Genomic DNA, 15,506 nt, shown 5'->3' on the forward strand with positions numbered 1-15,506 from the left:
CAGCAAGTCGTCACCCTGAGCTCCAATAGCAGCCGACTGTCCAGCAATGGTACCACCCCCTCACTTCCTCCTTGTCCTTCAGTGGTCCCTGTTTATGTCCTCTGTAGACAAAAGAGACATATGGCCAAGGATGGCTGCACAAGACCAACCATGTGCACCCAGTCTCGAGGCTACATGGATGTGCTGAGACAGCTGAGTCCTAGTCCTTGGGAAGTTCAGGCTCAAAGCCCTTCAGATACTTATTCCATTACCCTATACACACATACCCAAACATTACCAATTCAGAATTCAGATTTAATTAAGTTAAAACTTTTAATGAACTCTAAAATACTACCGATGATTAACACTTTGCTTCAGAATGTAGCAGTGTCTTAGGCCTTTGAGCATCAGAGGAAGAGGGCTTTCCTCTTAGATCTTTTTGATGATACATGAAGAAGCACAAGGGAACTCCCCTTCATTGAACTCCTATGGCTTATTTCCATCGTTAGCTCCAGCCAGGTTTACCTTTCTCCAGAATCTGACATGACAAGGATTTGCCTTCCAAGAGGTCTAATTTAAAGATGAAAGTAATTTATCTCTCCAGATTCATTTCTTAGCCTTCAGTTTTCTGTAATTGGTTTGTTCTTCCAGTCTCTTAGGTGATTCCCAACACCTGCTCCCCCATCGTCATTCCCAACTGATAAACTTTCCTCTTACTACACTGAAAGATGAAAATAATCAGAAGAGACTTGGTGCAGAGGTTCATATCCCCGACTAAGTTCAAATTCATCTCCCCCACCTTACCTCCTGCTCTGCATGGTCAGAGCCAAGGGAGGATAACCTCTCCCACATTCACTCTCACTTGCTGCAGGATGAGGCCACAATCGTTTCGTCTTCTAAAGCTACACTTTCCCTCTCTTCTTCTTCCTTCTCTTATCATTTTATTATTGTTTTGCTTTTATTTTCCCCATGGTGGGAGAAATGGGAGAGAGTGGGTGGGGGGTAGGAGAGATTGGTGCTTGCACACCAGTCTTGGGGCTTGAACTCAGGGCCATAGCATGCTCCCTTAGCTCTTTCACTCGAGGCTGATCTACCATTTGACCTACACCTTCACTACCAGCTGTTTTTGGTTTTGGTTTGTTTGTTGCTGGTTAACTTGAGATAGGGGCTTTTCAATTGCCCTGACTCCCTGGAAGCTCAAGTCAAAAATCCCATCTACTCCCGAGGCTGAGATCTGAGGATTGTGTTTTAGAGCCAGCCAGGGTGGAAAAGTCCTTGAGACTCTTATCTCCAATAAAATACTCATAGGGCTGGGTAGGTGGCTCAGTGGTAGAGCTCTTGCCTTGCATGCCTAAGGCCCTGGGTTTGATTCCTCAGCACCACATAAGCAAACAGAAAAAAGCCGGAAGTGGTGCTGTGGCTCAAGTGGTAGAGCGCTAGCCTTGAGCTGAAGCGCTGAGGGACAGCGCCCCCGCCCAGAGTTCAGGCCCCACGACCGGACCCAAAAAAAAAAAATTAAAGTAATAAAAAAAATACTCAGAAAAAGCGAAAAGTATTCTGTGGTAGAGCGCTAGCCTTGAGCTACCCAAAGAAATTCTGAGACAGCACCCGTGTCCGGGGTCAAGCCCCAGGACCAGTTTTGTTGTTGTTTTTAAACCAAAACCTCTCATTTTCTTATTTATTTATATGACTCAGAAGAAGTATATTTTCTTCCTACCTTAATCTCATCTCAACTTCCATCTAAACATTCTTTTAGCTCCATTCTAGCCGAGCTGATCCTAAATCTGCTATCAATCTCTCCTTATTCTGGAACTATTTTCTTCATTTCTAACACTAACTGCATAAGCTCTCTCCCCCACGAATGCCTTCTAGTCTCTGCCTTCTCTCCTTGATCTCCAGTGAGGTAGCATCCCATGGCAGGTTCCTTGTGAGGCAAATGCTGAACAGGAATCTAGACACACTCAGAAGTCAAGAATCTTCTGCCCACAAAGTTCAGATCTGTGCCCCAGCAAAAGGGCTGATCAGGACTTCTCCCACAGTCCTGAAGGGATCACAGTGGAACCAGGACTCCCAAACCTCCTAAAAGGGACTTGTTCCAAGATAAGCAGATGTCCTGTTCTAAGACCCATTCTGTTCTTGTTTTGTTGGTCTTGTTATTGTTTGTGCCAGTACTGGGGACTTGAACTCAGGGCCTACCTCTCTCGCTTGGCTGGCACTCTTAACCATTTGAGCCATAGCTCTGCACCTCCCTTTTTCATGGATAACTGGAGATAATATTCTCATGGACTTTACTGCCTAGGCTGGCTTCAGACCAAGATCATCAGATTTCAACCTCCTGAATAGCTAGGATTATAGGCATGAGCCAAGTGTTTCTGCTATTTTTGTTGTTCTTGGTGGTACTGAGGTTTGATCTCAAGGCCTTGCCCTTTCTGGGCATATACTCAATGCAGCACACCTGCAGTCCCTTTTGCTATGTTTTTTATTTTTTGCTTTATTTTTTTTACATTTTTTGCTTTGTATTTTTTTAAAAAAAACTTTTTATGTTTTGAAATCTCTATGTTTTATGCAGTACTGAGTTTGAACTCAGGGCCTTGTATTTGCTCAACAACTACTCTGCATATAAAACTGACAAACTCAGTGTTGGTTATTTCTTAGAGTCTTGCTTTTTCTTTCCCTGGGTAAGTCTGGATGGCAACTCTATTTGTGTTTCCCAAGAAGGTGGGATGACAGGCACACAGCATCATGTCTTCAGCCTTTTACTGGTTGAGATGAGATTACAGGTATGACCCAGTGCTCCGAGAAGAAAAGAGCATCTCTATAGTCTCATCAGAGCACCATTTGTGAACTGCATAGCCCTTACCCCAGGAGCACAAGGAGACATCTCCAGTATGGGCTCAGTATGAGTTCCCTTCCCATATTTCCTACCTGTGCCTCTTCAGCCTTACCATCACTTTCAGCAAAAACTCACAGACATGCTATGCTATGCCTTGTATTTTGGAAAGACTGCCTTTTGGTAGCCTCCTCCAAGCCAGTTAAATATTTATGAAATAAATTTAACTAGTTTTATTTCCAGATGTCTCTATAGTATAATAATCAATAAGCAGAATAAATTCAACTAAAAAACACCTCTTAAGCTTTCTTAACCCCAGTTATCTAGGATCTCGACTGAATCATGAAAGTACAGAATAGGCATTCATGTACTTTCAAGTCATCTCCTGAATTCCCTTGTAATTCAGAGGACATTTGAACCTGTTCTAAGACTTTTTCCCTCTGATTGAAACAGCTTTCCCCTCCAGGAGAGACCTTTGTTTCTTTTGTCATGGCTTTACAACCCCTTATCAGTAGATGGTGCTACAAGTGCACAAAAGCAGACTAGTATAGACGAACAGAAGTGTCACAGCTTTATTTTGTGACCCATTACAACATACAAATATGCTTTTTTAATACGTCATATAAAGTCACTGACATACAAATGTTTTTTTCTAGTTTTTTTGTTCTTTTAATGAAAATGATTTAACTTAGAAATCTATTGTGAAACTTTTGTCTAGTTTTGCAATTCTCAGATATTCCAGTGCAAAAATAGATCCATTACAGACAGCATAAAGTGCTTGGAATGAAGGGCCGAGGGTAAAGAAAAAGCACAAAAACGGCTTCAACCTCAAGTTTAAGAAGAGATAAGAGCATGCCTAACCCTTATTGGGGAAATAAACATTCTAGAAAAAAAAAGGTACAGTGATTTTGGAAAAAAATTAGAGCAATGTTACTATGGTATTCCATGACTACTAGTAAATAGTAATAAGAGTACAAATTAATATCTCAGTATTAAAGTGGTTCACTATTACATGGCACAAAGCTCTTTGGAGAAGTTTTACCTGATATATACAACCATGAGAAGAAGAAAAAACAGACACCTCCCTTTAAGCAATGATTACTATACAGTGAATCAATGATGTTTAACATTTAATAGTCACAAAACATAGACTTTCCATACAGATATCAAAATACAGTAGTTTGAGGTTTGTTTGTGTTTTTTTAATAAAGAATTATGCTGGGTTATTTACAGAGAGAGGACTTGTTATTTTCTTCTGTATTTTGCTTGTTCACAGTTAGTAAGTTTTCCAAGGTTCCCAAAAGATGTAAAAACAGAAAGTTCTAAATCCTTGAGAATTTCCAAAACTCACATGGTTATACTTCCACAGGGAATATATAGAAAATTTATTCTCAGAATAGGATTGCTAAAAATTCTACCAAAATTAGGGTTACACAGGAAAAAATATAAAATATAGCTGGGTAATCTAAAGGTAACAATATTAATGAAGTCAATGTCTGACTGTGGATTGTTTAATTTTTAAGTAACAGACATGTCTTTTTAAAAAAAAATGGCCTTAAAGTGAGAGGAATTAAATCAAGGAGTTGCTCATGGATTTTATTTAACAAAGAAGTATATAGGATAAGAAATGCAACAGAAGTTAGATTTTGAAAAATAGGAACAATTCAATTATCTTTGATGATGACAGAGACTATAGTGATCTCACCAATAGTTATTGGAAATACGCTTCCAATATCATTTTAGAAAACTATTCACAGTGATTTCTAAGTCATTGTTTCAAGCAATGAGTTAGATAAGAACATTCTGTAAATTTAAATTGAAGTAGATTTGAAATCTTCTACCTTTAGAGTTAATATTTAAACTTTAGAAAAAATTGAGGAAATCAGTATGATGTGGAGACCACTTGAACTCTGCCAAACAATAATCAACTTCTCATTTTTTATTTCTGTCTCAAAACAGGTGACATTCACATTAGTGCAGTCATATTTTTGAAGTGTTTTGTTGAACAAAAAAATAAAAAAGAAAGAAAAAGACTGTGTTAGAATAGTCTGAAAAACATTCCATGTGGCAGTCTTTTTATGTTTTTCATGTTAAGTTAGTGATTGAAGAGATGAAGATGTTGAGATTGTCAAGGATTTACTGGGGTGTCTCAATCCCGGCAGTGTCAATGATTTGAAGGTACTAATTGTCATAAGCACAAGTGATGTTCAAGTTTACAACCAGTTATTTTTCCCTTGAAGAGTTCATTGTTTAGTCTTGTGAACCCATTCTTGGCTTTTGCATTGTGGCTATTCAAAAAAATTAAAGTTCAGAGGCAGGGGTGATGACAGTATTCTCTTAGTGGGCTCCCAAAACGACAGTATTATTATTATTATTATTATCTGAAGACTGTGGCACAGAAAATCTACTGACAATTTCCCCTCATCCCTTCACATATCTATACTTGTTCAGTGATAACATATTCCCCCAAAATACTTGATTGACGGACTGAGATTATAAGCATTCTAGGTGGCCTGAAAGAAATTCAAATTCAAATATCATGCATGAAATTTTGCTCACGTTTTCTAGTCATCGGGCCCTAGTCAGAAGTCTAATCCGCGAACTCTAGGAAAGTCAAGCTAGCAAAGCAAGTTGGGTAGCCAGATTCCTGTACACCACAGGCTTGTACAAAGAGGCCCCTGAAAGGATTCAAAAGTCACTGAAGAAGTTGAAATGCCAAATGACATTCATAGTACAAAGATTTTTGTCAAAACACAACCTGTTTTCATTGTCTTGACTAATCAGACATACCACACTTTTGTCAAATTAAAAAAAAAAAAAAAAAAGACCTGGAGATGCAGTGTACCGTGTTAGCAGACAAACAGGACAGACAGACATAAGCCTCCCTACACATGAATGCAACCTCTCTCATCCCTTGCTCTGACCTCAGTAGCTTGGTAGCTCCAGTAGTTGGGCTACAGCTGTTAGGTTTCTTACCGGTATCTAAAGACATGGAAGCAGTCCCTAGGGATGACCCTAGAGAACCATGGCTCCAAACATGGCACAATGTAACAATGGAGCCATGTATCCTGTGTTTAGAGACATCCATATCTTACACATTGCAGCCACCACGGCAGCTCACCAAAGAGATCAAAGCAGCCTTTAGTCACACACAGCACCAGTTTATCACCTGATAGTTAATGATGTTGATCTACTCTTGAGCAGGGAAAATTTCACCAAAATGTGATACATATACCATGGTGCTTCAAACTTTCTGAGCACCTTGGCACTAGTAATCCTGGCACACTCATTGCCAGCAATGGATGTGTCACTGGGAACCCATTCTTCTGGCCTGGCATTCCTTAATGGCTGAGGATGTGTAAGCCTTTGAGTTTGCTCATCATTGACCATGATTAGTTGCTGCATTTTTGTTGCAATCCCAGTGAGAATACATACATACACAGGAACAAAAAAAAAATATGACTTCAAACCCATATGTCCGCTGGGTTCCATACTAGAGTTTCACATAGGTAAAAATAAACTAAATTCAAGTCTTTTTCACTAGAGAGCCATACAAGACATAGGCTACAAAGGCACTGCCCCTGTAATGGAATTTCTGTTTTCATTGCATTGAATTGCATTGCATTGAATAGTATCAGTACAGTATCCAGTTTATGTCTTCCCATGAAAACCTTCCAGCTCTTTCCTCTGGAACACTTGACATGGGGCACAGGAAGATCGAGCTCTTCCCCACTTTCGGCCGTTCTGTGTGAACAGAGTTCTTCATACATAACTTTCTTTCACTTCCTCATCCTGCAGGAAAGACGTGAGCACTGCCACATCCACCACTGTCTGGTTTTTGTGCAATGATAGGTCCTTTAAGTGGTCGTCATCACTTTGGTCCTTGGCAAAGTTCACGAATACCTGTCAACAGAAAGAGGGGGCTTTAGGAAGACTTCTCAACTTGTTCTTTCTTTAGTCTAGTTTCAGGGTTTTTTTTTTTTTTTTCCTGTGTGGAAATTAGGTCAGGTAAGGAATTCAGAACTATATAAATAGACAGGAACACTGTGAGAAAAGAATATGTGAAAAACATCAATAGTCACTGAAAAAATGATCTCTATTACTCCCCTCAACATATCACTGCTCAATCATCTATTTGTAGCACACGTACACTTCACTACAGGAAAGAGAAGAACACATTTACTAAATACTTAACTGAGGGCCTGTTTTATACTTTTGGTTATCTAAGTGGAATAAGGCACCCGGTTCATAGTTGGTACTCAGTAAGTGGTGGTTATTATAATGACTGATACTATAAATTTTCAAAAGAGCCTCATCTTTTCTTGTAAAAGGCCCAGCTAGTTATAATGGATGAGGAATCCAAGCACAGATCATATGAACTGCTTCCGGGGTTATGATGGGGGGGAAGAATGGGGAATGAGTGGGCAGGAATCCTCACCCTGAGAAGTAAAGCTACTTTTTGATATGTGACGCTTACTTGGTCAAGTGTTGTCTGGGAAACAGAGTAGTCTTCTATGTGGAGTCGCTTTTTGCTCTGGGAGAGGATACTGAATATCCTAGCCAGAGAAGATAATGAGGATGGAAGCTGGTACTGGAGCATGTTCCGGTGTTTCTCCTTTAGGACACTTCCTGGAAAGGCGAGTCCGAAGAATTCCTGGACAGGCTTCAGGTCAGGGTTGGCCCCTGCTATTCGTACAACTATAGTATAACCATCTCCAAATCTAAAAGTGTAGAGGGAGGGAGGAGAGAGAAACACACTTGAAACGAAGTATTTCTAGAAAACTTATCAAAAGAATACTTAACCCAGAGAATCCAACTCTGCACCAGGACAAAAGGGAGGTCCCTGACATACCCAGAAATAGATTCTGAGGAAAGGAGCAACTAAGCATTTGCTGAACCCCTATTTTATGTGTGCACACTCAGCACTTGAATGCACAATTTCATTTCATCTCTACCCGAATGCATGAGGTCTAACATGTTACACAAACCCAAAGCTGAGAGTATTAGCCACTTGCCCATGTCATGAATGGTGAGGGTCAGATCAAAACCTTATGTGTTGCCTCCAGAGCTCCTAACCATAACGTCACAAGCAAATTTTAAAACTGATTTGATCAGCACAGCTTCGAATTAATAATCCTAGGAAATCATCCTTCATTTTCACTTCTAAGCCACCATTTATGCGCTCACAAAAGAATAAACATCAAACTTTCTCACTAGGCATTATCCCGAAGAAATTATCTTTGTTACCTATTTTTCAGATGTTGGACACTGCCGAGGCACCTGAACCTCCCATTGACCATAATTGCCATCCTAGTGCAAAGAGCTTCACATTCTTCCATGCTGTAGGAGCAGAAAGAGGTTTTCCTTTTAGAGAGAGGCTCTTGTAACTATGAGAATATTATGACATCAAAACATTTAAAGAACAGATCCTCAGACACCTAAGACCATAGTACCAGCTGTAGCAAAGACATGAAGATGTCTTTGCTCCCTGCAATGTTGGTTACCATTAATGGATAAGCTAGAAACAATACAAATGTCTATACAATGGGGAACAGTCAAATAAATTAGGATATATCCTAATGAAATACCATCCAGCTATAAGAAATGAGGGCACACATATTGATCATTGAGATCACACTCACAATATATTGTTAGGTAAAAAAAGAAAATGTGTATTCTATGCTTATGAACACACACACGTGTATGTAGACTGACATTCGAAAAGGCTGCAAGCATATATAAGCCAATGATAATAACAGTTGTCTCCAAGGGTTACAATTTCAGATGAAACTTATTACTAACTTTTCTGTTTTGTAATTTTTACAAAATGACTGTATGCACTGGAAAATTTAAAGGACACAGGGTGAAAAAGCTAACCCAAGCTTCCACTACGCACCTGTGAGAGGTCAGCACCACCGATCTCCCCTCTTTGACGATGCTGAGGGCACAATTCCATAAGAATCTTCGGGCTTTGGGATCCATGCCTGTAGTTGGCTCATCCTATAAGCAGAATAAAACAAGTTTTATTATTCACTGGGAGAAATACTGGTTATAAATACTAAAAACATTTTAAACCAGCATAAATTTTTAAGTTACCTTCTATTTTTGATGGATTTTTTTTTTAAAAAAAAGAGTAAGCCTCACTCATCTGTAACAAGGTCACTTATGTCTGATTAAAGCAGGCAGTTAAAAACTCTGAGTCACCATCCTCTTTTGCCAATAAGTATATTTTAAAAAGGCTTTTTGTCTGAAACCTCTTGGGAGATCAAGATCTAGTTTGAGTAAAGTCCCTTTCCTATATATTTTAGCTCCCTCCAGCTTATCCTATTATCTTGCATTTGCTAGTTTTAGTGAAGTCCCAGATCCACATGTTTGGATAACATTGAAGCCAAGGCTTCTTGTTCAGTACTCTTCTCTACAAAAGAGATCAAGGGTCACTTCCCAACTAATCTGCTATTCATTTATCTGTGTATAAGGAACTATGGTTCATTTGGTACAATGGTGATTCTGAAGCTGTGTCCTCACTCTCCATCTTTTGAGAGAGGACACAGCTTTCTCACCATACACTTGGTCAGAAAGAACACTCCAAAGAAAGATCAAATCATATATACACTCTCAGTCCCAGTTATAGCAGGTACCAACAAGCAGAGCACCTGGAATATCTTTGTGGGGAGCATCTGAAAGTACAATAGGGACACCACAGTGTGTGCTATCATAAAAACTTCCCTCTGTTCTTCCAAGGCTGCTCTGCCATTTCTAGTGGGCCACTCACCATTGCGACACCAATCATGCAACAACAGCCCCTGGCATACAGGACTTTTGAAAAGTGGCTTTTTCCACTCACGTCAGGACAGCAATTTTCCATCCCTACATATATACTCACCAGAAACACCACCGGGGGCCCGCCAATCAAAGCCATGGCTGTAGAAAGTTTCCTCTTGTTGCCTCCACTGTAGTTGCCAGCGTACTTCTCCCCATACTTCACGAGGCCCAGTTTCCGAATTGCCCACTCACCAACCTAGACACATAAAGAGCACCTTGGCTTCTGTCTGGCTCATTCATTTTATCATGTTTTCTTACACTTACACACAAAAGATCTTTTCACTGAATAAGACTAGATCAGTCATGAGCTACCAATTGCTAGGAAGCCAAAAGCAGGGAGGAGGGATTCATTGGATGGGAGCACTACTCCCTCTCTGCCCCCAGCCTAAGAATGGACATCCATGACCTACCCTCCCCCACGCATCACTATGACTTCCCAGCCTAAAAGCAGTTGCAAAGAGCTAGTACTTCACATTGCAGGAAGCATGGGAACATAGCCCAATGTAGACACGTGCAGAAAAGCCATAAGGTATAGTGTCAGGATGCCCAAAGAGGCGAGCTGACTTTTTGGTGTGCGTAATACCTTGCCAACTTCTTTCTCTGGGACTCCTCTCAAGAGAGCAAAGAACTCCACGTGTTCTCTCCCAGTCAGAAGCTCTGTGATGGCATCGAACTGAGGGCAGTAGCCCATGTTCTGATGTACTTCGTGGATACTTGATAAGATGCTAGAAAGGAAAATAAAGCTAGTCACTTTCAGCATCTAGACATATTCCAATTGGATTATCAGGACAAAATGTTCATGTAAAGTCTGCTTATGCCTAACACCAAGATAGTCATACATATGTTACTGTTTTAGAAGCTTTTCTGTTCCTAAGATGTCAGCTATTCCTGACTGTCTGGGGTCTGGCCTCTAATTATATTGACTCTCCCAACACTTCAACCTGCAGGCTCAGCTCTCTATTTCAAAATGCTTGTCTCTGCTACTTGAAGCATATGATACCAACAATATGAACTATACAGGAGTTTCAACACTTAAACCTCCATCCCAGAATTGACCCTATGATTCAATTTTATATACCAAGTGCCTTTTGGCTTCTAAAAAGTCTTTGTGACCCATTTGTACCATGAGAATGTCCAAAAATTCTGGGCATAAGCACCTGCTGCTTTCTGCTACTCATACTATATACTCATACTACTTACTACTCAACTATATACTGTGATGAGCTTGCTGCCTTCAGACCTCCCAGTCCTGAATACCCAGCCCAGACACCTTCTCAGTTCTTAAGAGGGTTTTTTGTTTGTTTGTTTTTTGTATCACAGACTCTCTGACAACAGGGTAACAACAACAACAAATATATCTACATATATTGCTTGGGTGAGTTTTAGGGTCTTGGGTAGCCAACTTGGTTATAAAAATCCTTAATAATGTGTGAGCACTTCAGCCTCCTCCAAAAAGTGATGAACTTGGCCTGTTAGCAGCAGTAATTGCTGCCTGCCTTTCTATCCAGAATTCCCAAGGCCAGCCTTTTCCACACAGATTGGATACCAATGAAAACTGTGCCAAGACCTCACAGCTACACTGCCCAAGATGGTCCTTAGAACCAGTCACTTGGACAAACATTAGTTTGGACCAGTTATTACTGCCATTACAATGTGTTCCTGGGAGCTAGAAACAAGCCTGGGTAAACAACACTAGTCCCAGAATGTCTGTTCTCTTAAGACTACTGTAGATCACTACAGAAAAAAAAAAAAAAAAAAAAAAAACACAAAACTGGGAAGGGACCAAAGAGGAGACTTGATGAATACATAAAGTTCCTTGCTCTTCAATATTACTGGCTAACCCCAGTCAATGTTTCCAATAGCAAATCAGCTCTCATTAGTGCATTGTGAAGTCAATTTAGTAGATCATGACTAGCAATTTTATGTGGCAGTGAGTAGAATAAACTAAGAAATTATCAGAGAATAACCAGATCTTAACAATAGTATTTTGTGAAACTTTGTATTAAATGATGTATATTCATGTGTCTGTGCACGCACTGCACTGAAAATGTAAGTTGCATTTCCTACATGGGTCATGCTCAGCAAAGTTTGAAAATCGCCACTTTGGACCTTTATCGACATAACAAAGCCTAGAGAAGTCCCACATGTTTTAGAGTACTCAGTATAACATTACCTAACTGGTCCCTAACGTGTGGCTGCAGCCTCAAAAATAATCAGACTGCTGAGTGACCTGTACAGCCTCAGAAAATGGACTACTGTTGGCCTCATCAATCAGCAGCTTTAGTAAGGAAGGTCTGGCAAGTATATTCCCTTTTCCCTCCCAGAAATTTTCTCAGAGGAAATAATAACACCTGCATAAGGACAAATTTACATAATGAAAACTGGAAAGGAAGAAGTCTCCAATATCTATAAAAAGAAATCAATTACACAGACATAGGGGCGTTTTAGATACATTAAGATTCTGCATCTTAAAATATGTAACCCATTGGAAATAATATACTAATTAGCAATAAAAGCTAATTTTAAAACAATATACAGTATGATCTCAAATATATGATGTATTGAGATTGTGGAAAGAAAGATTTGGAATGATGTGAAAGTTCCAAAATTGAACTGTGATGATGATTGTACAATACTTGGATTTACTAAAAATTTTTGAATTTATTCTTTGGAAGAATAAATCATATTTATGTAAAGTATACCTGAATAAGACTATTACATTATACTTGAATAGTAAAATGAGGCTGAAAGGAAATTTAAATAATGCTTTTTTATAGTCAAATTAGAAGTGACTTTTACTTTAATAATTCTATTTTACTTGAATAATTCTATGATCTCTAAATAGTACTTCTATAGTCAGAAAAATAATGATGTATTTCCTCACACTTAGAAAAATGAGTCATTGTAGGAAAGTACAGACTACTTCTTACTCACCTGTTTTTGTTAAGAAAAGCATCACCTCTGGTTACAGTGGTGTCTCCAGTTAACATCTTGAAAGTTGATGATTTCCCAGCACCATTCACTCCCAGGAGTCCAAAGCACTGGAAAATCAAGACTAGGTTAGTTGCCTAGGTCAACAACTAAGTCTAAATATGAGTGATCCTGTACAGTAGCCATCTAAGCTTGTTTTTTTATATGATGTAATCCTCAAAACATACTTTATGTGTTTGTATGTCAGTGCTAGGGCTTGAACTTAGAGCCTTACTTTTGCTTAGCATTTTTCCGCTCAAGGCTGGTGCTCTGCCATTTTAAGTCACACCACTACTGCCAGATTTCTGCTGGTGACCTGGTGATAAGAGTCTCTCAGATTTGTCTTTCCTGGCTGTCTTTGATCTATGATCCTTAGATCTCAGCCTTTACATGAACCACCAATACCAGGCCTCAAAAATAATATTAATAAATATCAATGACAAGTCAAATATCTCCTTGGTTTCAAGACATTATAAAAATATCTAAACATGCATTTTATAATAAACCATATTTTTAACTAAGTTTTTTATTGTGAAAATACTATACAGAGGGGTTACAGTTATATGAGCAAGGTAATGAATACATTTCTTATCAAGCATTGTTGCCTCCTCTGAATAAACCATATTATAGGTGGTTATATTTATAAATATTGAGTAATCAGGTTGAGACCAACATTAATATGTGGAAAACAATGATGTAAATCAACCAATCAAATTATGCTACCTCTGATTAACGGGCATGAAGGAACAAAAACAACTGAAAAAGGAGAAAAAAAACTTAAAAGAAAGCCTATTTGAATCTCAAATAGATCACAAATATAAAATTAGATGTGCAGGCTTTCCTTAAACTGCCTGAGATTACCCAAAATTGTTCCATTTTGACATATGGAATCCTCATCTTCTCCTAACTGACTTCTTTACACAGCCCTAAGTAGAGAGGCCTCTAAAAGCTTATGTCCCCTCTCAGAGACATTGTTGTTTGAGTAGATACAGTCTGAATTAATGGAGACAAACAAAAAGCAGACAAAGTATATTTACCTCTCCAGGAGGAATGCCAACACAAATCCTATCAACAGCTGGCTTCCTCTTCCTTCTGTATATCTGCAACAAACAAACACAAAAATCCATGCACTCAGGTGACTCTCAGCTCACCCAAACAACTGCAGAAGAGGGGTCTGTAGTCCATGACATAAGACTCATGAGTAAGACTTAGTCACATAGTGGATATGGTGAGAGTACTGTCTGTAAGACAACTAGCTTCTAACAGATTCAGAAGCTCAAATGTGATATGTTGATGGGTTCACCACTAAAATTGATGTAATTTTTCATTTAGTTAACTAATATCATACATACCCTTAAATTTCCATATGATATTACACTTTTTTTTCTTGGTCCTAGGACTTGAATTAAGGGCCTTAGCACTGTCTCTTGAGTTTTTTGGCTCAAGGCTAGTGCTCGACCACTTGAGCCATAGGTCTACTTCCAGTTCAGTCTCACAGACTTTCATGTCCAGGTTTGCTTAGAACCACAATACTTATGCCTCAGCCTCCGGAGTAGCTAGGATTACTGGTATAAGCCACCAGTACCCAGTTTATATGGTTATTTTTTTAAAGGAATTTTGGGGTTCAAGCATTTAGAGAAGGCCGAAATAGACCTTTCTTCTGAGCAATGGAGGTATACCAGTATTCTGAACTATGAAACTCAAACTCATACACTTAGTCTTGCAATATCACCAAAAACACAATATTAGTGTGTATATAAGTACACGAAACAAATAAATTTGAGAATGGATATTCACATTCCCAAAGTAATTGCCAATAGTATTTCTGAAATGAAGAAATGTCTATGGTATATATTAAATATTAAATTGACAGAAGTTTGGTACATTTTGGAAAGCACTCCTTTCTTTTTCTGTTTTTTTCTAATTTAGCAAGTCATCCAAATGCTAGTTCTCAGTATAGAACACTGAAACAACTAAAGACAAGCTGTTAGAGCCTGCACTCTCAACCTCACCTTAGTCAGTTCCTTGATTTCCAAAATGTCATTCTGTCCTCCACCATCCAGGATTCTCTGTCTTTCCCGCCTTACATCTTCATCCTCATCATTCAGAGGAGGGAGCTTTGCCTTCACAGGTCTTGTGGGGGGCGGGGGGGGGGGAATAAGAAAAAATATCAACCATCTGAATTATATTTATGACAAAAATCCAGTCTCTAAAGCAGTCTTACAAAACCTACTTGCCACACTTTCTCGGATTTGAGCAGGGCTGAGGGTTAAGAATGGCCACAAGAGGATAATCAGTTTGATTATTTGAGTTTAACTCAATTCAACAGGCATTAACCAGTATTTCCCTGAATTTCCCCTCTGTGACCCTCAATCAGGTGCTCCACTGGAATTTAGGAAATCCTCACCTGGGCCTGATGAAGAATCTGTACTGGATCAGAACAGTAATGAGGAAAAACACCACTCCTTCCACTGCCATGGCAAAAAGGTTCCGCCCCACCAAATCCCAAGAAAGTGGTGACACAAAGCGATCTTCTCCTGGTGGACACAATGCACAGATCTGGTCAAAATTACAGGCACTAGAGCACACGTCACTGCCTCAAATTAGAGGTCAAGTTCACCTAATTTCCTAAAGATGCTAGTAGCTGTTACCCATAGTGCCTATAGATGCTTATTCAATATACAACCTTTTATCAATCAGTATTTCAGAACCAACTTGTAACTTCATGCAAGATGGTTAATATTCTCTTTTCAATAAGACATGCCAAACAGTCCTTTTATTTATTTATTTTTGGTAGTACTGGGGTTTGAACTCAAGGCTTAATGCTTGCTGAACAGGTGCTCTACCACTTGAGCCTCTTCCTACCCCTATATTTTGCTTTAGATATTTGTCAGATAAGAGTTAA

The 15,506-nt window shown here is 39.1% G+C and overlaps 1 protein-coding gene across 2 annotated transcripts in view; it reads right to left on the reverse strand.

The window, feature by feature from the left end:
* Positions 1-3,357: 3,357 nt before the first annotated feature.
* Abca1 (ATP binding cassette subfamily A member 1) overlaps positions 3,358-15,506 on the reverse strand; it is a 103,094-nt gene continuing 90,945 nt past the window's right edge. For both annotated transcript variants that reach the window (XM_042698565.1, XM_042698573.1), the window contains exons 40-49: positions 15,009-15,138; positions 14,614-14,734; positions 13,639-13,701; positions 12,566-12,672; positions 10,215-10,356; positions 9,693-9,827; positions 8,706-8,809; positions 8,057-8,149; positions 7,287-7,530; positions 3,358-6,712 (exon numbers count right to left, since the gene is read on the reverse strand). In XM_042698565.1, coding sequence (XP_042554499.1) covers positions 6,572-6,712; positions 7,287-7,530; positions 8,057-8,149; positions 8,706-8,809; positions 9,693-9,827; positions 10,215-10,356; positions 12,566-12,672; positions 13,639-13,701; positions 14,614-14,734; positions 15,009-15,138 — 1,280 coding nt within the window. In that variant the 3' untranslated portion in view covers positions 3,358-6,571. The remainder of the gene's footprint in view (positions 6,713-7,286; positions 7,531-8,056; positions 8,150-8,705; positions 8,810-9,692; positions 9,828-10,214; positions 10,357-12,565; positions 12,673-13,638; positions 13,702-14,613; positions 14,735-15,008; positions 15,139-15,506) is intronic.

The sequence above is a fragment of the Dipodomys spectabilis genome, unplaced genomic scaffold (genome assembly GCF_019054845.1).
Source record: "Dipodomys spectabilis isolate Male_0828 unplaced genomic scaffold, ASM1905484v1 ptg000006l, whole genome shotgun sequence".
Taxonomy (NCBI): Eukaryota; Metazoa; Chordata; class Mammalia; order Rodentia; family Heteromyidae; genus Dipodomys; species Dipodomys spectabilis.